Source organism: Dermacentor variabilis, chromosome 4, assembly GCF_050947875.1.
Source record: "Dermacentor variabilis isolate Ectoservices chromosome 4, ASM5094787v1, whole genome shotgun sequence".
In the NCBI taxonomy this organism is placed as follows: Eukaryota; Metazoa; Arthropoda; class Arachnida; order Ixodida; family Ixodidae; genus Dermacentor; species Dermacentor variabilis.
The window spans coordinates 28,749,248-28,771,876 of record NC_134571.1 but is presented as its reverse complement, the minus strand read 5'-3'; the positions used below and the strand labels follow the sequence as shown (position 1 = coordinate 28,771,876).

Sequence of the window (22,629 nt, the reverse complement as noted above, 5' to 3'; positions counted from 1 at the left end):
AGCGACAGCAAACAACATTACCTTTGTTCTGTACAGCTACGTGGCATTTGCATATTTTAAATCTCTGGCTAAAGTTAGCTGGGACACCACCCTGTATATACATACGCGTGGTACCGTGTGATTATGGTGGCTAGTAGCAGATGGTGTCCTGAACAAAAGCTATGCTCCCAACGCAATCTCTGCTGCACGCTCCAGAACATTGGCAGAGTTTCCTGTGTGTTTATGAAAAACATGGGTACTTACAAGATGCTACGCGTATAGGAACTTGTAACCGTTACCAGAAGAAATACTGAAACCTTGTCTCAATAAAGCACGCAATCTAAGTTTCTTGCTTTAAGTATGACCTATTTATACAGAGGTTCGACTTTCATTATCTTTATGAAGGCCTCCTTATTTCCTGAGGTAGGTGTCTATTTTTAAGTGCCATATTTATATTTTATTGTTACGCGAACGAAGGATTCAGACTGGAGACTATTTACAAAGTATATTTACAAGGGGTAACAGCAGCGCTGGCCAGTTCAGCCGACAACGCGAGAGCCAGAGAGCGTTCGACGTCTTCGTCGGGGCGCTCTCATGCATCGGCCACAAGAAACACGCAATATGCATGCATCATTACCCCCAGCGGCAGAAGCACCGTCCCGGATCATGTAAATATCGGTGATAACAGGAGAGTAATATGGCTTGAGGCGTGCATGCACTACGTCAGTGGAATTCGGGGCAGATGAGCAACTGGTACTGACTGGGGCGATTTCGTAGGTAGCTGTAGCCACGGCCCGCAGCACTCGATATGGGCCTGTGTACCACGACAGGAGTTTTTTCTGACAGGCCAACGTGACGAGTCGGGACCACAGGAGTACCAGAGATCCAGGCGAAAAGTGGACGTCTCTGTGTTGGTGATCGTACAAGCGCCGTTGCTTCTCTCGAGAGGTCAGGAGGCGAGTGTGGGCGATTTTGTGTGCCTGGGCTGCCCTGGTGATGGCGTCAAATGCATACTCGCTGGTTTCTGCTGTGGCGGATGGAAGGGATGCATCCAGTGGCAATGTGGGTTCTTTGCCGAACAGCAGAAAGAACGGTGAATAACCGGCAGTGTCGTGGTGCGATGAATTATATGCAAAAGTGACATAGGGTAGGGAGAGGTCCCGATCAGTATGGTTGGACGAGACGTACTTTGCAAGCATGTCTGTTAGGCAGCGATTCAGACGATCAGTGCGACCATTAGTCTGTGGATGGTAAGATGTAGTTAGCTTGTGCTTTGTGGAGCAGGACTGCAGGATGTCAGCGATGACTTGAGAAAGAAATATCCTGTCCGACCACGGTCTGTGAGCAGTTTGTGTGGAGCACCATGCTGAAGAATCACATTGCGCAAAAGAAAATCGACGACATCTATAGTGCAGCTTGTTGGAAGCGCTCTGGTGATGGCGTAACACGTCGCATAACCTATTGCCACAGCGACCCACTTGTTGCCAGACATGGATAGAGGGAAAGGGCCAAGCAAGTCCAAGCCAATGCGAAAGAATGGCTCCACAGGAATGTCGAGCAGTTGAAGGCACTCGGCAGGGAGCGTCAATGGTGTTTTTGACACACCGCAATGTACTGTATTTACACGATTGTAAGTCGACCTTTCTCATAAAATTTGAAAATCTGAAGTGGGGGGGCGGGGGGTGTCCCAACTTACAATTAAAACCAAAACATGGCACCCCCCCCCCCCTAAAAAAAAAACGAGCGAGACCATAGAGCTATCAGAGGAGCTACAATGTAGTTCCAATTTTATGCTTGCTTTACGGCCCCCCACCCGTAGCTTTCCGCTATCCCACGGGTTTGTTCGCTTTTCGGAAGGGTGCTTTAAAAATTTTTTTAGAGTTTTACAGCATACACAGCACTCATGCGGGCGTGTCAATAGTTCATGGAAGTGCCGCTGTTCCATTTGCGGCGGCACCCTCAGAACAGCGGTGTTTGCAGGGAGTATAGATAGTTCATGGAAGAGCAGACACTGCTCGTGGCTCGCGTTTCTCTTTCCCTGTAGCTCTTTAGTTTTATGTGTTCGATTTGAATGCCAGCCACGTACTACTTTCGTGCTTCCTCAGTCATCATGAGTGCTCAGAGTCCACTAAACATTTGGCGCTTGTTCACAGCGGCGTTGAAGAGGGCTGCCATCCTTTACGGTGAAGAAACAAATAACTGCACAACGGGCCGCAAGTTTGATGTTTCTTAATGGGTGGTGTGAGAGTGACGACGGCAGCGAAGCAAAATTTCTACCTGTGACGGCAAGCGAAGAGGTTTCCACGGGCTGAAGTCGGGACGCTTTTCGGAGCTGAAGGCCAAGGTTGCAGCGTACGTCACCGAAATGTGTGATAGGTCCCTGCCAGTGACGTGCGACATGATCATGAGACAAGCCTGGATCTTCGCCTTTTAAGGACCTGCTCTTCCGTGAGTACGAGTGGCTGGCGGCAGAAGACCATGAACTTGCGCCAACCGGACATGTCAAAAGAGCCTCCCTGATGGCTCTGTGTGGTTGGGTGCTTTCGGCGTGGACTTATGTATGTATGCAAATGCACTTATGTATGCAAATGCAGAATTTCACTGGACGGTGACGTGCATCAGGACTGTAGCAGCAATGATGATGGCAGCACTAGTGAGGAGAGGTAGTCCAGTGACCATGCCAGCTACTAATAAATTTACGTTATGGTATGCGTCCCCGGGTATGCTCTTTCTTTTTTCCCTGTCACATGCGATATGGAGGAGGGGGAGGGGTCGACTTACATTCAAATCAACTCACAATCGTGTAAATATGATATTTCTGGACGGAGCGGGCAGGGCCTGGCCAATAAAAGTGTCGGCGAATCCAGTCGTAGGCGCGGGAGACGCTAAGGTGACCTGCCATTGGTAAATCGTGAAGTTCCTGGTGAACAACTGACCGGAGGTGTTTAGGAATGACGAGGAGTAGCGCAGGACCGTCGGGGCATACATTGTGGCGGTATAATACACCATCCTAGAGAACATTTCTTCTACATCGGGCTCTTCCTTTTGTGTTCTCCCTTCATCATGCCAAGTATCAGCGGTTTGCGCCTGTCCTGTCTTCTTACATGTGATTGTCTAGAAAGCGCAACCAATGTTTCCTATTACAATGAACCAACTTGCGTAACAACGCATCCTGCTAAATCCTAGAGAACGAACAGGTGAAGTGACGAATAAGAACGCAAAGATTCCAAGCTGTCAATGATGGCGTGCAGAGTGGCATCACGGCGTTGCTCGTCGGCAACATGTAGCACCTGAGAAACGGAGAAAACACAAGTGTCGGTATTGGGGTCAGGGTCGGCGGGTGGTTCGTCCACTGGATAGCGTGATAAACAGTCATGCGTCGATGTAATTGGCCCGACATGCACGCTACTGCTTAGCAATATTTTTGCAGCCACAGAGCCCAGCGACCAAGCTGGCCGGTAGGATGCTTGAGTGAGGAAAGCCAGCAAAGCGCGTGGTGGTCTGTGATTACAGAGAAGTGCGTGCCATATAAGTACAGGCGGAATTTGGAAACCGCCCGGACGAGAGCCAGGCATTCACAATCTGTAATCGAATAGTTGCACTCCGCTGCTGTGCGGAGGTGGCTAGCGTTTGCGATAACGCGATCTTGACCCTGTTAGAGCTGGGTCTAAGACGGCTTCAATACCGTGACCACTGGCATCGGTACGACCTCTGGAGGAGAGGACGGGTCAAAGTGGGCCAGTATAGATGGTGTGTTGAGAATGTTGGTGAGGTGGGCAAACGCGGCAGTTTGAGCGGGGCCCCACATAAATGGCACGTCCTTCTCCAGAAGATCAATAAGAGGTCGGGCAATCGCTACGAAGCCCTTAATGAAGCGTTGGAAGTAGGAGCAGTGACCTACAAAACTTCGGACATCTTTAACAGACTGAGACAGGAAAAGACGTGACAGCACACATTTTTTCCGGGTCTAGTTGAATACCGGAAGAGTCGACAAGGTGGCCCAGTACTGTAATCTCTCGACGAGCGAAGTGACACTTAGAGGAATTTAGTTGAAGCCCAGCCTTGCTGAAGACTTGCAGAAGAACAGCTGATAAGTGCTCAAGGTGTGTCTCAAATGTAGGTGAAAACACGAGAACGTCGTCTAGGTAGCAGAGGCATGTTGACCATTTGAACACTTGCAGAAAAGAGTCCATCATACGTTCGAACGTGGCTGGGGCGTTGCATAGACAGAATGGCATAACTTTGAATTGATATAGACCATGAGGAGTGACGAACGCGGTCTTCTCTTGGTCTTTTTCATCCACAGAAGTCTGCTAATAACGAGACCGCAGGTCTATTGATGAAAAGTAGTTGGCACCGTGGAGACAATCGAGGGTGTCGTCAATGCAAGGCATGGGGTAGACGTCTTTCTTGGTAATGTGAATTTGATGATGATAATCTACACAGAAACGCCATGTGTGATCTTTCTTTTTAACAAGCACCACGGGCGACACCCAAGGGCTCGATGGAGATTCAACAATGCCTTTGGCAAGCATCTTGTTCACTTCATCTTGAATAACCTTACACTCTGAAGCAGAAACTCGATATGGCTGGTGATGAATAGGACTGGCATCACCAGTATTCATGTAATGCTGAACAATTGAAATCTGGTCCAATTGGCAATTGCAGATGTCGAAGATGTCGTGGTAGGAAACAAAAAGGCGACACAGAGCTGTTGCTTGTTCAGGCAATAGGTCTGCAGCAATGGCGGGACGAAATGTTGCGTCAGGGCAAATAGCATCCTGTGGACATGGTGAAGAATCTGAGCAGACGTTGTGGGGATGCGTGACTCTCACGCCTCCCCTGAGATCTAGTTTTCCCGCATGGCTCGTCTCCTGCAGGCCGGCTTCGCCCGCGGCGGTCGGGTGGTACAAGCGCGGTGCGAGAGATGGCGCGAGCGCCGCGCCGCTGCGGGGTTACTCGGGCGTCGGGAGACAAGGCGCTCGGGCTGTTGGGTTCGAGACAGGAAGCGGGACGGCCGTGCCGCACGTGCAGCGACCCTCTTGCCCGGCGGGTCGGCGCGCGGCGGGGACGTATCCCGCGTGCACGCCGACCCATGCTTCTGCGAGACCGCCTCGCGTGGCCGCCCTCGAACGCGCCACGATTCGCGTGACCATACACGCGAACGACCAGGCGTTGGGATCCAGCATGGGGCGAACATATTCGCTCGCTTCCGGTCGCGGTGAGTCAGGCTTCTAGATTTGTCGCGCGCCCATCGGCATGTTTTGTGGATAGCAGCTCGGCTAGCAGGCACTGATCTATGAAAGGTGCAATAAATGCCCTTGTGATTGTTTGCACTACTGTGTTGTCGTTCCTTTGTCCCAAGAGTACGGGTGTGAGAGACCCCCACAACGTCTATGGAAAACGTTGCGACGTGGTCATCTCCGATAGCATGGAGCATTGCAACCGATATGCCTTTGGGTAGGACTTCCTTTGTCAGGCCAAAATTGACGACGGGGAGGCATGTCTAGTTATCGGCGACGGTGACGACGAAGTGGGGCACAGTGATATTGTGCATCAAAAGGACATCAGGAACAGGTGTGACGACCTAATCACCATTGGGCACAGAAAAAGATGATAGCAAATCGCCGAAAGTCAAGGCTTTAGGCCGCAGGCGGACGTACTAAAGTTGTTCGGCAGTTCGGCACGAATATGCGCGAATAGAGTAAGTTCTAGGCAAAGGGAACCAGCAGAACAGTCGATCAAAGCTGAATGCACCATAAGAAAGTAGAGTCCGAGGATTAGGTCATGGGGATAATTGGTCAGCACTGTAAAAAGAACAGGAACGTGGCGGAAAGCAGGACGGTGTGGCCGCTGCAGAGCTCTGTGGCGAGGACGGGGAACGGCCACCAAAATGTTACGCGAACGAAGGATTGAGATTGCAGACTATTTACAAAGTATATTCACAAGGGGTAACTGCAGTGCTGGCCAGTTCTGCTGACAGCTCGAGAGCGTTCATAGTCTATATCGGGGCGCCCACATGCATCGGCCACATGAAACACGCAATATGCATGTATCAATATTATGAACAAGCACATGTTAAAGCATTGTGTGCATGTAGATTGTTATTTAGTTGCATTTTTTCGTTGACGAGTATTTTTCAAGCATTTTGTAATCTTTTTATCCCCAAGTGAAAAGGACTAAACATTACTGCTCCAGTCCGACCATCACTGCACTTATTTTCATTTCGACAGAAAACACTTGGAAATACTAAATTTTATAAGAAAGACAACCCACTTGAAGAGCACTCTAAAGCAAAAGTTAGTCATGTAAGTTGCTCATACTACAGATAATTTTTCAGAAACTGCTGGTCACTTGTAAAAGTTGTGAATATAAACTGATCTCAGTTTACGCAGAACTCTGTTGAAACATCCACTCACCCAAGTAGAATGCATGCCTGCCAATAGCCTCGAAGCAGCTGGCACAGTCATTGAAGAGTGCCCGGTCACCAGCAGCCAGGATGATTAGGGTGCCATCCTCTGCAGGCTTTTTTGAGCCCGACACAGGTGCTTCCAAGTACCGCCCACCTCTGAGCATGATAGCCTAGAATTGAACATTTACTCTCATCACTCAAAAGGCAACTGCAATAAAATCTTCGACCGCACAAAGAGTTTAAAAGTCTAGATACAGAGTATCCTCTGTGTAAAATTTTATGCTTGAAATACAAGTGGATACATCAGTCACATAACTGCATTATTTTTAGTTGGAGAACTGCCGAGCATGACAGGTATTGCTGGCCATTCAGGCAAGTGGCTGAAAATGGCTAAGGCAAGTTTAGAGATTTTTTTTGTTGTTGTTGGCATGACCTTGACGTCCCGAGTCTTTTGTAAGAACCCCTGTGCATTCTCCGCCCCATGCGTGCATAGAGAGGGTTGCCAAGATGGCAGGGGTCAACAACATTGTGAATACCCCGAAATATATGGTGTCTCTGTGCAATACTGTGCCCATGAATTGCTAACAGTGCATGTATTGTCAGAGAGTATGGCGCCATATGGGCCAGCTGCCACTGTTTCTTCTGTGCTTGCCAATGGACAATAGAGGTCCATCACGGACTCAAGGGTGTGCGTGTGTGTCTGTGTGGTGCAATCTAAATGCGCGACCTCTAACAGCGGGGGGGATCACCTGTTCCCTCGCCTCGGATTAAAAGGGACACAGCCAAGACCTTGGAAGGAGTCGTGACATAATTTGGTGAACTTGATTGGATTGTCACCAATATCTTTCATTCCCCGTAAGAGACAACAAATGAACATCTGCAATGAGGCTCACGGTAGTTCCCCTCAAATTAGCTCAACCTACTCGAGGGAAGTAGTCAGTTCTTGACCCCCGGGAAACCCAGCACAGCAATCGCATCTACCGAAACAAGATTCCCTCGTCAGTGTTCTTTGGGAAAGCTCTGCTGGTGACTTTGTGGTTTATGGACTTGGTGCTGCTGCCAAGCCATGCGTAAACTTTGTTTTAGTGGACCATTGTTAAGTGTACTCTTGTGTGGTGGTCATTTTTATATCCACTGTTAATTGGTTGTTATATTGATAACTGGTGGGTAACTGATAACCTTTCTTTTTTTCTCCTTCTCCAGACTCTGACCACTTCACTGTGTACGCTTGAGCGCGGAACGACCAACCAGCTAGTACACCCCGCCAATGACTTCGTGCCAACAGTGAACCGGTGACAAGCCATGACAATCATGGAAAACTCACAAAAACAGACTTTGGTACCAAAACTGGGGAGAAAGAGAATGCTGCCATTACAGTTTGCTTGAAACGATTCGAAACCTGGCATGCTGAGGACCTCCGAGATTGGGCAGCACTCTTGGCAACCACCAGGTGCCCGTTGCCTGCTAAGGCACCATGCAAATGCTGCCAATAAGATAACTACAATGTTACCAGCTCTGCACCCTTGCCATTATCACTTCAATAGTATATATATTACTAGTTTGAAACATCATGGCCAAAGCAAACTTTTTGTCGTTACTTTTTAACTTAGGGGCCCAAGAACCAAGCTGATTCAAATGCCATTATCGTATTTACTGGCATAACGATCGCACTTTCCTGTAAAAAGAAAAAAAAAAAAAAAGTTGATGCAAATTCAGGGGTGCGATTAATACGCGAGTTTAATTTCCAGCAAAAAATTTAAAAAATTAAAAAAAGATATATCGCATTTGCTGCGGGGTGAGAACAGGTCAACAAATAGGCGGCTGCCCCTGTGTGTAGTGTGGGACACCAAAACAAAGACGGCGGCAGGCGGAGCAAGCCGTACGCGATTTTTTTTCTCTCGTGAGTATATTACGTGCATTGAAACAGTTTCTTCTGTATCAGTAATGAATATCGTTAATCTCAGCAAGTTTGCGGCAATGACGCAGCCATGTCCACTTTGAGAGGACAGAAACAGATGGGTGCGCTTAGCTGCCAGTGACATAGGAACACATGGCGGGCATGCTGTGGAAACTGCGGCATTTGTCTTCACTAACCTAATATGGCACGTTTCCGCTAAGGGTGGGCGAATATCTTAGCCGTGTTACAAGCGTCGGCGTATGAATAGGGTACACTTCTAATGTATCAGTGTAAACGTGGCTGCCATCGTTTCCGCTCGCAATTTGTTGCATGCCCACGAGTGCAGAGAAGAATCGAAAGGCGCCTTTTTTGTTGTTGTTGACCACAGCCATCATAAAGCCTACACATAATAAAGGCGAGTTTGGTTGTAGCCTTCTTCTTTCTTTCTTTTTTTTTTCATGGAAGTGCGGAAAGTGGTGAAAGAAATGAAATGGGGCACCTGCTTGAGAATGGTTGGTGCGTGCAGACCGCTTGGTTTGTCTTGAAGAGTCGTTCGTGTAGCATTTGACAGATAGCGCGATCATTATTAGCTAGACTTGGCACACGACATATTGCTGCGGCAAGTTCGGGGTGCGATCATTACATGGGAAATAAGAAAGAGCAAATTTTGACGACAAAATTCAGGGGAGCGATCATTATGCGAGTAAATACAGTATATCCACATTAATCCTTAAACATGTACCACAATGCACCAATGAAACCTTTTCAGTTTCATATGGCACAGTGTAATTTTCATAAGCAGCGAAAAAATTAAAGACGAAAATGAACGAACACAGTACCGACTTGCCTGAATGCTCACCTTTGTCCTGCTTTAGAGCAATATGTTATTCAAGTATGTACCAGCCAGCCTAACTCACTACACTTCTGCATTTTTCATCGCCAACTAGCATGACTTGCGTAGTTTTCCCCACAGCCCTTTGGACAGACTACACGGAAAGAAGAAAATGTGCCTTACAATTTCCAGATGTAAAGAACCCAAATGATGAGTAAGCAGACAAATGCTGATGGCACTACACTAGAACCAGATTGATACATTCTCATTAGATACAATTTACTGGTGCATACACTCGCAATCAAGAACACAAAAACCCAATACAGTTATACTTTGGCAGTGGCTGCAGATGGTGCAGTCATATGACGAACTGTCACAGACTGCATATGGCGCAGTTGTGCAGGACCTATCTTGAAAGTGATCTGTGATCAGCACAGAGTCTAGGTGTGCCGAGGGCTGATAGCTTTGTTAGCACTGTGTTCTTGCCAATTAGTTTGTGTTGAAGTGAAACGCAGAACAAAGGTCAATTCGCTAACTGCTGCCTCCATGCTTTCTGATACGAGCATTCTGACAGCAAGTGTCCGCAGTCATCGAGCAAGATGTGTTTATGTTTGCCTGTGCATGTGTGACACCATGCTTGTTAATTTAGTTAATTAAATGTTTACAAGTTGGCGCGGTAGGTGGCAAGCTGTTGTGGGAAGTTCTCCCTTCACATGTTTGTACCCAAGATTACATTAGCAATTGGGTGTGGGAACATGTGCATGGGCTGGACAGAGAGCGACATGTTAAATTGAGCTACTGGGAACAACTACCAAGTCCGTGTGTGCGATTACTGAAAAAAAAAAAAAAAAAAAAAAAAAGGTGTAAGCTTTATTTTTGTACCGACATAAAGCCAATAAACCTTCAACCTGATTTTGCACAGCCTATGCTGACAGTTTTGTGGAGCCAAAGCTGCATGAGTGCTATTACCTGCACTTCATGATGACCTATAAAACCCATCGAGCTGTGCAACGGGAGAGCGTGAGTGCCACACCACTTGTAGCCCGATATCTTCACGCACACTCAACTTAGCTGAATTTGGCACACAGACTTAAAAAGAAACTTCACTGTGAAGGCCACAAATCTCGGTAACTAAAAGGTATTGCACATTACAATGATGCAACAGTGCAGTTGCCTGTTGCACACTACATAAATGGGAAATAACTAAGAAGTTACAGACTGATGAAACAAATGTGTACGAGCAGATGATATCCCCCCACTCCGGTTTAAGTAGTGTTTACTACTACATTTGGAATTCAGACAGTGCTCACCTCTGATATGTCCTGCGATGTGTCAGGGTCTATGGACGTCATCTCTACATAGCCCTTGTTGTCTTTTATCTCGTGCAAAACACCACAGTTGCCGAACACCATCTAGGCAGCAATAGAACAGGTTTGCAATGGTCAGACTCCTTATAATGTGTGCCACTAATTCAACATCTTCTGAACCGCTGTTCAATTTAGGTGATGGTAGACCAGACTGGCTCAGTTTACTGCGTTTACTGTAGCAATACGTGAATAAATTTGAAGGCATTTTAAACACAACAGTATTTTTGCGACCCATTTCCTTACCAATACTGTTCAGTTCACTTTGTTATTTCCATGTTGTCAATGTATTAAAGGGTCCCTGACACAGTTAGGACAAATTTTCATTTATTTATTTTTTATTTACCCTTAAAGCCAAAGACATTACAGAGGGGGGTGGGTACAAAAATGTGAAAAACAAGAAAATGCAGCAAAAATTTAGTGCATAACATATCTAGGTTGCATTTTGTAGACATGTAGGGTACAGTACAGCTACAGTAAAACATTAGCGCCACAATGTAAGTGAAGCAGCTCATATTAAGTAGGCTATGGATGATTACAAGTTACTCTCCTCCCCAGCCAAGCCTTTTCTTCTCAACACATTTGCCGAGTTATCGGGACTATGTGTCACCTTCACTGGCTCTCCGTCATGATGTGACAGCATTTTGTTTACTTCTGGTTGTCTTGGAGCCAACGTGCATCTGGTATTTTGACAACCTCAGGTGCGCTAGGTGTTTTGACGGATGGGTGGAGGCGTAAACTAAAGCCCTGCCATATTACTACTGCTGTGACTAAGGGGCTTAGCGTAAATGTGAGTGCCTGCACGGTGCAGCCACCTGGTGGTGATCAGCTTAACCAGATAAATACAGAGCTACTATTGGCGTAACGAAGTAGAAAACATTTTAAACATTTATAAAGGAACATGCTCATGATGACGCTCCTGCTAGTAATTTACACCAGCAGCAAAGTAGAATACACTTCGTTACTGCTATATTAGCTCTGTGCCACCAGGAAGCTGCACCGTGCAGAAATTTACGCTTGTGCCTTCGCTCAGTCCACTTGCGCTTACCTGTGGACAGCTCGTTAAAACAGACGTTTGGGCAAGTTGGTGAGACATATTTGAAACGGAACAGTGTAGTTTTCACGGGGACAAGCGGGGAGAAACGGCAAGGACGAGCGCAGACTTGCAACTGAAGTTTATTGCTTGGAACTAAAAATATATAACAGCTCCAACCAACAGAAGAAACCAAAAAAAAACCACACATATATCCACAGTCAATCATACATGCTGCACTGAACAGGGGAGATAACTGTAATCATCATGCAAGGTTGTTAGAAGTATTTATCGATTGGAGGGAAAGGGCAGGCGACTCATATAGAATAATACGGAAGGCTGACAAGAGGTTCACAGCACCTTCAACCCCTCGCTTTAACTCCCAATTTAAGACAACAGTTCAAAATTGTGCCCATTACACTCCAAATTTCTAAAACCAAACATAATTTGCTATTGACAAGCTCATATTGCAAAGTGGCACATATAATGTGCAAGTTTTAACATTAACTGACGTGCGTACATACGTACATGCATGCATGCATACATACATACATACATACAAAAGAAAATTTGCTTACTTCCTTGGCTGCATGAGAATTGGAGACACAGCAGAATGTGATGTCAGATGCTGCGACGACATCAGCAGGAGTTAAACCCTTGAAAGCACCCGCCTTTACGAAGTCTCGGCACTGCACATGAAAAGTGAAACGAGAGGTATTTAACCAATGCACAACATTTCAGTGAACATGATGCCTACAGCAAAATAGACTTCCCTATTTACATACAGAATGCTTGCATAATACTCATACCCTCACAATGGCAATAAAAACTCTTTATTTCTTCTAATTATGCGGGAAAAATTCTCCCCGCATAGTTGCCCCACCCAGAAACTTCTCATCAACTTCCCATGGAAAAAGTGCAACCATTATGCGAGTAAATACGGCACTGTAGTCAGCGGCATTTGGCACGAAATTGAATATACGACTGCTGCAAGCTTTAAGGCCATCCTTTCTTAGGACTGTTCAACTCATCATGAACTGATTGCTGGCAGTTTCTGTTGGCGGCATGTATGTTTTGCTGGTTCATAAGTCACAGCCATCAAAATGTATTTAAGAAAACTTTATCATTTGCATTCTTCAGTGTAAGATTATATTAGTGACATTTCCCTTAGCCAAAACATAGAACATATCAAAAGTACACATACATTACTACTACTTTGGCATATTTAGATAAAACTAGGAGAAATCTGCAAGCTTCACATGCTCAGTCTTATACAGTTATGAAAAACCTGCTATAGTTGCCTAGTATCAACACCCCAGGATGGGCTCGATACTCAGTGCGAACCCCAGGAAGCATTGCACAAACCAGAGCCTCATGAATAACTTAAAAGCTTCCCTACACCACCAACAACAAAACTTGCAAGGTAATGACACATACGACAGCCTTTGCAACCAACGTACCAGCTCTACTATAGTTCAACTGAACAGCTTAGCCTAGCGCATAGACGGAACCAGAATAATGCTGCATATGATAGCGGGGCCCCCCAAAGTTATATGGCGAGTGGTAGCGTTTTGTTTGATCTTATTTCACGTAACGGCGGTCCTTTTCTGTGACATGTTGGGCGCACCACTTCTGATGCAAGGACGAGAGCAACGCGGTCCGCCCGGCGAGATTCCCGCAAGGCTCTCCGAGAATCTCGAGTTGCACCACCACCGGCGTCGGCAACGATGGCACTAACGACGTCGGCGCCGCGCTCTCCCCCACCTCCTCGCCCGGGTGACGCCGTCCACAGGCTCGATGCGGGCGACGCCACCATCACAACCGCCATTAATCTTGGCCCACGTCCAGAGCGCGCGTGCGACGCAAGCGGCTCAGCCACCGGCCTAGGCAACAACGCCCGCTTCAATCTTAAGCAAGTCGTTCGATCCGGCCCTTAACAGCGTCGGTACCTGTAGCGAGCATGATGATCCTAAAGAGAAGAAGAACCGCACAAAATGCATCATCTGGCGAATTTTAGGATTTAGTTGTGGTTACCGCGCAGCGTAAAACGGGCGCGCCGACGCCTGAAAGCGCCACGCTCCAAAATACGCGACCACGTGGGCTCTGGTCCTCGAAAACCTTTTTCAGGAGAGTTCCGAGTACTTCTGCGTGTCCAGTGGAGAGTGTTGTAAACTAAAATCTCGAAGATCTCTTAACCATATCATCGAACTGTTCGCACCATCGAGTTTCGTGTCGACGCCTCGGGATTCATTTCGTGTAATAACTCGGGTTTTTATTAGAACTTCAAACAATATTTCGCGCTTTCCGCAATGCTGCCCTCCCAAACAGTACTTTTCTGTTCACGTCGTTTATAAAAACTTGATATCGCTGTTTGCCCAGTTTGCCGAAGGGCAGAGAACCTGCAGCGAGCTAGCTCGCCTCTCCAATAACAAGGTGCGCATACAACGGTGATTTCTCGTTTTCTTTCCTTCTTTTTTGCCTCGCCTTTCTTCGACCAACAAAGCAAGCTAAAACATGCCAAACGTTGAATTCAACATTCCGGACCAAACAAATGCGAACTTGGCGCGAAAATAAAGCAGCGGAAAGTGCAGAATCTTTTTAAGTTGTTAAAGTAACGCGCCCGTCTATAATGTACAATAGCGGGCTTCTTCCACACTGACAGGATATTTTTGCCATGCGCATTGACAATCGGGCCCGTAGTCGCCGCGTTATTAAAGCGAAGAAACGGGCGGTGGCGCCACGTGTCCGCATAGAAGCGCGGCTGCCATTCTAGCTTTAGAAAACAGGATGGTTGTAGGAGTCACACCGGCGTTCTTATTTGGAAATTCGTATGTACGGAGACAGGCATCAGCAACCTGCTTCACATAACAGAGTAAGAATAAATAACAGGGTAAGGCAAGCGGGTGGTAGATGATCGGGAACATATGCCAACGCGATTATATTCCATTCGGGCCCCACTTAAAGGTTGAGAATATAGTTTCAACACATTTCTTGCGTCGTAAGAATCACGAAAAACACAAGCGGGATCGACTATAGAAATATGAACGTGTCAGCGAATGCTGTTGCGTCTGCAATGCGGACTCCACACACCTTAGCTCTAAAACGTACTTCAGATAACGAAACGATTACGCTACGTGCCCAGTTAGTCATTGGAAAAAAAACTTGCCTAACGCCAGCGGCAGCGCAGCACGCAGAGCAGGCCTGCGTGCGCAGAAAGCTTTCGCTTCTGTGACCTGCTCCTGAAATGCCCGGGGCAGGAAGGCAGCGAAATGCAACCAGAAATTGATGCGAAACAAGCACAACAAGCAAACGAAGACCATCCATTCGAAACGTGGGAGGCCAAGCTCGCCCTCGGGGACCTGGAAGACCAACGACAACTCGTCGCCAGGGCCAAGAGGGCTCCTGAGCTAAGGAGCCTTCCCACCTCAGGGTGATACGGGCCTCGTTCCGGACACGTCTTTCGATCAATAAACGCTTCTCTATCTCTCTCTCCGGGTGATGCGCCTTGAAATGCATTGACTGTATTTTCGTAACAAACCTCACTTCCTGGTCGGCGTTGTTGTGCTCACCAGGTAGAAATCAATATGCTGCTGCTCTGCTTCAAAGAGCACAGTATGATCTTTGCCTGCACGGGTCGCACGTCTTTACCGAGTGGATGATTTTGTATTCGACAAGGCTGTTACTATTACATGGCCGAGCTGTGAAACATTCGTGTCACAGTGATACGAAAGGAAAACCTTGAAATGACCGGCCAGAATGGTCAGTTCCGGCAGCCAGGCTGCTGCTGCTGTGGCCTCAAATCGTGTTTTCGCACCACTCAATAGGAGACAGAGTGACCTTTCTAAATTTTCCTTAAAGCAGCGCTGATGAAGCTGCGAGTCAGGTTTCCTTTACGAAAAGCACAACAATGTTGCTAGGCGGGATGAACCCTTTATTTAAATTTTCGGATGCGATGCAATGCCTACACACCGGGACGCTTCGACAAATCGAAGGCTGCACCGCTTCACCCACGTCTAAGTTTTTTTCACTTCGATGGTGTTTTCTGGATAGCGAACCAGGCGTCACCTACCGACTATTTCAGAACTGTAACGCGCAAAGAGAGCTCGTTTGAGCATTTCTTGTGTTCTTGTATACTGTGCTTTTAAAAGTAGAAGTTGCAGGCAGTGCTGGAGGCAAACAACGTTGGCCATTCTACGCACACGGCCCATTCGCCGCGTTCCAAACAGACGGCAGGGGCAGCTAGCGCAAGCCATGCGCACGTTGTTGAGGTCGCGTCACCTGCCAAGGCTTCCGCGTTGCTGCTGTCAGGCAAGACAGCTCTCGTGAAATGAAACGTCACTGCCGAGCAGAAAGGAACCACGACGAAGATGAAAAAAAAAAAAAAAACCCCGCACACCTACGCAGCCGTTAACTCGATTAAATGGCCAATCCCTGCATGCCCTGGCAGGGTCAAACACTTGAAAATCGAATTAACGTCTTCGGCACGACATTCGCAGCCTCCACTGACGTGATTTCTTTTCTTCGGAACACCGTTATTTCAAGCATGTCGCAGGTCCCAGTTAGAGCGAGCCGTAAACGGACACAAGCTGCGCAGCGAAACAGAAAGTTAGGCATCCAATGCAATCATGCGCGTCCTACTACGAGCTCCGCCCCATGGACAGGACATCAAAGAACATGCTCGGGAACAACGCTTGCAATAAAAGTCTCAAAAGGGCGATCGTTGCCGCGAAAGCGCAGTGCATCTCAATGTTGACAGGTGGCGCCACAGGACTCGCCAGTCCGGAAGGAGTTGGTCTTGCCCCAGATACCGCAGTCGCCAGCTCGTGCATATGACGCTGGGCGAGCGCTAAGAGGCCTCTCGTTTCTCCGAACCAAACGATATGCGACTCTGGAGACCATTAGCCGCTACACCGATAACCCGCGACTAGTGCTTATCACAGCCCGTCTTCGTGGAATAAATTTACGGCTCGTTCCGCCAGCAGGCAACGCACCATATCCTTGTAGAAGGTCAGGAAACTCACGACTGCGATCCATTGGGGACATATTCGTACGAGACACTCGAAAAAAAAAAAAAAATAAAGTTAAATGACCGAGTACTAATAAACGAAAAAAAAAAGGGCAAACGTCTACCACTACGTTAAAAATGATTAAAAAAAAAAAAACCAAAGGAAGTACTATCACGAAGCTAAAGCTTTACTGGATTGCAGGAACAAAATCTCACAGCAAAGGCTCGTGAAAAAAAGCAATTGCAAGAAATACTTACAGTATATCGTTAAAAAAATAAAATTATCGGGTTTAACGTGCCAAAGCAAAATAAGCTATGAGAGGCGCCGTAGTGATGTGGGGGAGGGCTCCGGAATAATTTCATAAAGACGACTAAAGCAGCTAGCGCAAGCTGGACAAACATAAAAGGCGCCCGCCCGTCCGCGCGCGCACACGCCAGCACACACACGCACACAGCGCTGTGTGTGTGTGTGTATATATATATATGCCTTTAATGCCTTAGTCCAATTCGCTCGCTTTTAGCCGTCTTTATAGAATACCATCGTGCTCTAGCTGCGGCCGTTGAGTCTGGTTGCGACCACATAGGGTTATTTCAATGTGTACCGAAATAGACACCCGAGTTTTCGCAGTGAACTTCTATTGAAATGCGATCGCCATTGCCGGGTACCGAACTAGCAACCTCGTCGAGGAGAGAGAGAGAGAGAGAGAAATAAACGCGCCCTTGCCTTCAGCAAAGTCTGCCCAGTTGTGCTGCTCAGCCTTTAGGGCCACTGCACGTCGTAATCACTTTCTGCTTATAAGGGAAGCGCTTTGAGGTAGTTTCGCGGCAAGATATGGAGCACATACAATAGTCGACCAATCTTATCTGGAGGTGGAAAAGGTCACAATCGCGACCTCAAGCACTTATTCCTCGCGAGCCGTCCCTGCAATGACAGATAACGAATCGGCCCGGGCGTACTCAGTGTAAAACCGTATCAGCAACACAAACACAAAAGCTCGCGGAGATAGGCTGACCTTCACACAAAACATGCAAGTGCGAGAAGTGTGGCTTCAAGAATTTCGGCGAGCAATGGTGTACCCTTAAGGTTGACTACGTATATATATATATATATAGTTGCCGCAAGGCTACAATTGAAAAGTTGATGCACTTGTTGAAAAATAGTGGTTTACTGTTGACGTTTCCGGCTGGAAATCTCCCTTTCTCACGTGTATAAAAATAAAATCCGGCACGTCGCTGTGGCGTCCCAGATTTCAAGGTATTGTTCTGGTCGTGTTGGCGCCGTAAATGATCTTGAAACTTGCCAAGTTGAGTTTTTGTCTCTCTTCGAATACACTGCAGTCCATCTGTACCGATAAATACCCAACTAGGCGCCGAGCAGACGCCGTAAAAATTCATGACGTCACAGCTGGTTGGTGCGGGAACTTCAAGGCGACGTCGCCACCAGTGTAGTTTTTGCACCTTTTCTGGCTAACTAAGCCTCTCCTCAAATTAACGTGGGCTTTCTTGGTACTGAATGGTAATTCACATATACAGATGAAATCTCTCTTTTTCTCTAGTGTACCTTTGAAGGACAACTGACCGCCTTGGATGCGCCAAAGAGCAAGCGCAAGGCGCTGTCTCGTTGCAACCCCGTCGGAACGCAACCGCCGCTGCCAGGTGTGAAGCCTGCGACCTGCTAACGTAACACCACGGCCGTTAAGAGGTCGACAGTGGCGAGTGCGCGGTGCATAACAGAACGCCTCGTTAGAATGGCTGGCTACTGCACCCTGATGCACTGCGACACGGTTTTTGTCGATCGCAAACAAAAACAGCAATTTCACCGGCAAACAAGAGAGTTTGAAACCTTTTATTTTCCCAAACACAATCACTTCGACCGGCCGAGATATGGACAGTGTCCGTGACCGCTGCTTGTAAAGAACAATGACCCTTCCTGCATGTGGCTTTCCCGATACGAGTGGGATCCTGACGCCAGCAGCAGCTGCGGCTTGCACAACAGACTCTCCCGCCGCGGCAGCTACGCTCGTGGCCACCGGTTTCTCCGAAGGTCACGCATTTCATTTGGAGTTTGCGAAACGGGCCGCTGCGGCTCGCCGGGCAGGCGGCGATGGAGAGCAGCCCGCATTTTTTGTTATCCGAAGCCTGCCGTCGGGCTTCACGTCCTTTCTTCCAGAGCGCAGTCGGCTGAATAGAACGGGGTCACTTACGGTACAACGGAACGTGTCTGGCGTTTGCGATGATAAAAATGCAAGCGCTTACTAAACCAGTTTGAAGCTTACTTCGACACTGTGAACGCGCAAGGTTAGATAAAGAACCTTACCGAAGTCAATTTCGAATTCAACAGAAGCAACAGCCCCACGGAACCAGTCCCCCACCAGTCCACTGTGTCTGACTTACGCCCGAGGAAAACACGTCAATACGTAACCACTACCTCGTCGTTCCCGGAAAGCGCTGGCCCTGGGTGTGTTCGGTAGTTCGTGGCGTCGCCCCGCTCTTCGCTGCACTAATTCTTTAATGGATGCCTACACGGCTCACGCGAGTGCAATACAAACACTCTGCTCACGCCAGAGACGTCGCGCAGCACTGACCGCTGCAGTATGTATACACGGACAGAAATAAATAAGCTTCACTAAAACACAGCGCTCGTTTGTCCTGTTTGTTTATGTCCGTTTGCGCCTATCACTCACGCAGCCTTCGGTGCAGCTTGCCATCAGGGGACACAAAAGCAGGGAAGAATGTTTATCCGCGATGGTTCCATCACAAACGCTCACGACGTGGTCTTGGGAGGTACGGCTTTCCGAGGTGGCACTGGGAAGCCAACTGGCGACCCTGGACCGCTACGGCCAGCGGGGCTTTGCAAAAGGGCTCCACCCGAGATTAACCCGACGGAGTCTTTCGTATAATAAAGTTGATTCTCTCTCCGCCACCCACTGCGATAGGCGCCACATCTTCGTTAGAGTAAATTTATCCGCGCTCGGCGACCCCGAGAGACCGAAAGCCGCGCCGCCCATGTACAGCATTTTTCCTACAACGACGCCAAGCGTGTCCTCTGCTGGAGCCACGTCACCAGTGTTTACGCGTGCCTGCTGTCGCGAGCAGGCAACACCTGTCAAGTGCCTCAGTGCGTGCTCACCACTGCGCCTCTGTTAGCAAACACTGCGCAGTAAGCGCGGACACGAGGCGTAATGCATCTCCGCTGTCACGCGCCTCGACGGACACGGTGGCCAGCCAACAACGGATGCCGCTGTGATGACAAGAACATTCGGGAACACTGTCGCCAGCGAAGTACGCAGCTCACGCAGCTGCTTCTTCGAAGTGCGCTATCGGGATACGCGCAAGGGAAGCCTGTTAAATTCGTGAAAATTCGTCTCAATATAGAGCAGTGTCCCTAACTGAGCCAGAAAATCGCAAAAAAAAAAATTTAACTTAGAAACCTTGCCTCTTTGAGGTTTAAGCAAATTTTAAGTGACCTTTTCTTTTTCAGTGGCGTAAATATAAAATGCACTGGTAAAATTCTTCGCAAGTTCAATAGCTCACTCCGATTTTATCAGAAGGGTGACATATGCTCCTCCATTAGCAACTAATTCTAAATATGTATTAAAGAGATTATATAGAGAGTCACAAGGGTGAATAAAAGCTGCTTTTCTAGGCAAATCACAATATTGAGGCCTGACATTGTCATGAAAAATTGGGGGTTGTTTACAGTTTAACCTCGCCACAACACGAGGTTATTATTAGTTAAAAGGTAGAGGTGTGCGAATAGGGGCTTTTGTGACCGAATCGAATAGTGCCAGAAGCGAATAGAATCGAATACTTTTTAATAATAAACTGGCATTTTCACAATATAAAACGATGTTCACATCCTAGTATTCTTTAAGTAAGCAAGTTTCTGTCACTACACAGTACGTTATGAAGCGTTGCTTATTAAAAGTACAAATGGAGCATTAGGAGGTTTCTTCGCATGCACAGGACTCTGATTCAAACAGTGCGAATGATCGCTGTATAGCCTGTAAAGTACGGCTACCTAAGCAATCTAGCTCCACTCTATTGCGCAAGTTGTCATGTATGCCTATAATATTATGGCAGCGGGGATGAAAATTTACCTTACTTCAGTCGTAGTTTGATGTTTAATGGGCGCAGTTGGCGTTTTGAAATATTCGAAAAGTATTCGAAAAATATTCACATTTACGAATAGTGATTATTCAATTCGAAGATCGAATCGAATAGGACACAATTCGATTCGTTATTCTAAAGTTTCGAATATTTGCACGCCCCAATTAAAATATAATAAGGCAGACGTCTAGGAACACTTAATCCTTCTAAAACACAAGTTTCCGAGCAGGCCGTCATTTTTAGCGAAAATTGATTATGATGATGGAGTGTATTGGGCCACGACCTGGCGACTAAGTCGGAAATGTTACCAACACTGCAAGTACAGTGCCTACTGCAAATGATACGCGCGTGGGTGCCAGAGTTTTAAGCAAGGTGACTTATAATAAAGTAGCAAGGGATAAAGCGAAACCGCCGATGAGCTCGATTTAGATGACGACGCAATTGGAAGCCCAGTTAATCTATATTAAGGATACCCACCAGTGAGTAACACTTTCCACTACTGCTGAAAATTGGGCGAGTTCACTGCTGGCATTATTGAACTGAAATGTTACAGGACCACTCGCTCTGTGCCCTTCGCGTAGACTTGTGTTTCGTTTGTGTTAGCGCTGTGACGACGTTTCTAATAACACTGCCTAATGAACGCGCCGCAAATAAAACGCGGCTTTTATTACGCTCACTTATGCGCACAGTGGTTGACGATAACCTAAATTGAGATAAGCCTACCCTGGCAGGCTTACGCTTCTGGAATTTCAAATAGGCCAGTCTCACCGTGAGCTGCGCCTTCGTATGCCAGACAGGGCTGAAAAAACGAATGACGGCTGACGATCACGCTACCTTTAAGTTCTCCCACTACTTTCCCGTGACAGCGTATATTTTAGCAACGTGTGGTCGAAGCCACTTAACTGATTATGAATAAACATACGCGTTGAATTTGAATATAAACATCCTAGACTCGGCCAAATTGGTGAACACACATTTGAGCACGAAAAGGAATCAAGTGCAAATACAGTGTTACGCCACAACGTTACGGGTGCTGCCGCTGTTCGCTCTCAAAGTTGCTGCGCTAATAAGCAACCCTTCTCCGGCGAAGAAAGAGCTTTAAAAGCATTTAATGCCAGGCTGGACTACATGCATCGCTAAAATCCAGACTAGTCGCAGTGTCTAGGCTCAGCGGCTATGACGTCGCGGGTTCCAATCAATTCACCCGCTGCCGTGGCCACATTCGAGGGGAGCGAAATGCAAGAACACAGGCGCGATATTTCGGAGCGCGTTCCAGGTAGTCGAAATTCTGGAGCCATACAGCGCTGTCGACTTGAGTGTGGCTGCTTTCTGATGCACTCTTTCCGTTTTGCGCGACAGCGCACTTCTGTTCTTGCGCCTGTTTTCCTTCGCTGCAACGGCGCTCCTTCGGGGTAAAAAAGCCCGAACCTGCGCGCGTGACGGGCACCAGGCGAAGGAGGAAAAAAGAGCGCGCTATGGCGATATATTGCGCGCTTGCTACGTGCAGCCGAAGGAGGTTTCTCAGAATGCATGTTGGTCCAGAGAACAGCGCTTATAGTGGAAGGGCGACACTTTGTCGGAAGTAGCCTTAAGTTCGACCAAAGACGTAAAGAACAAAGATCGATGAAGTGCACCGTGGTTCGAAGCATTTGACGCTATCTAACCAAGACACACTGCAGCGCGCGGCAGAGTTTAGAGTGCAATGAGAAGGCGTGATCGTTGCACGATAATTTTTTCTTGCAAAAGAAGAAACAGCCAGAAATACACCGCCGACATTTTTCATCTGAGCATGAAGAGTCAGAGCGGATTGGTTGCTTAATTCACGAATGCTTCAAACGTGTGTGGAGGATACCGCACATCTGCCAGACCGGTTTGTCATGCACCGTGCACCAGCGACAGAATTGAGGTGCCAAACGCACCTTCGCTATGCCGCCCCTCCATTGAAAGAAAACTCAACTGCATGTTTTACGAAAGAAGTGCATGCTTGCTTCTAATGA

The 22,629-nt window shown here is 47.5% G+C and overlaps 1 protein-coding gene across 3 annotated transcripts in view; it reads right to left on the bottom strand.

Moving 5' to 3' along the window:
• The window catches only part of Ndf (Nucleosome-destabilizing factor), a 139,737-nt gene that overhangs the window by 32,178 nt on the left and 84,930 nt on the right, over positions 1–22,629 (bottom strand). For all 3 annotated transcript variants that reach the window (XR_012827325.1, XM_075688482.1, XM_075688483.1), the window contains 3 exons: positions 12,096–12,206; positions 10,431–10,532; positions 6,399–6,561 (listed from right to left, as the gene is read on the bottom strand). Coding sequence is in view for 2 of the 3 variants with exons in the window: in XM_075688482.1 (XP_075544597.1) it covers positions 6,399–6,561; positions 10,431–10,532; positions 12,096–12,206 (376 nt within the window). In the remaining variant the exon portion in view is untranslated. The remainder of the gene's footprint in view (positions 1–6,398; positions 6,562–10,430; positions 10,533–12,095; positions 12,207–22,629) is intronic.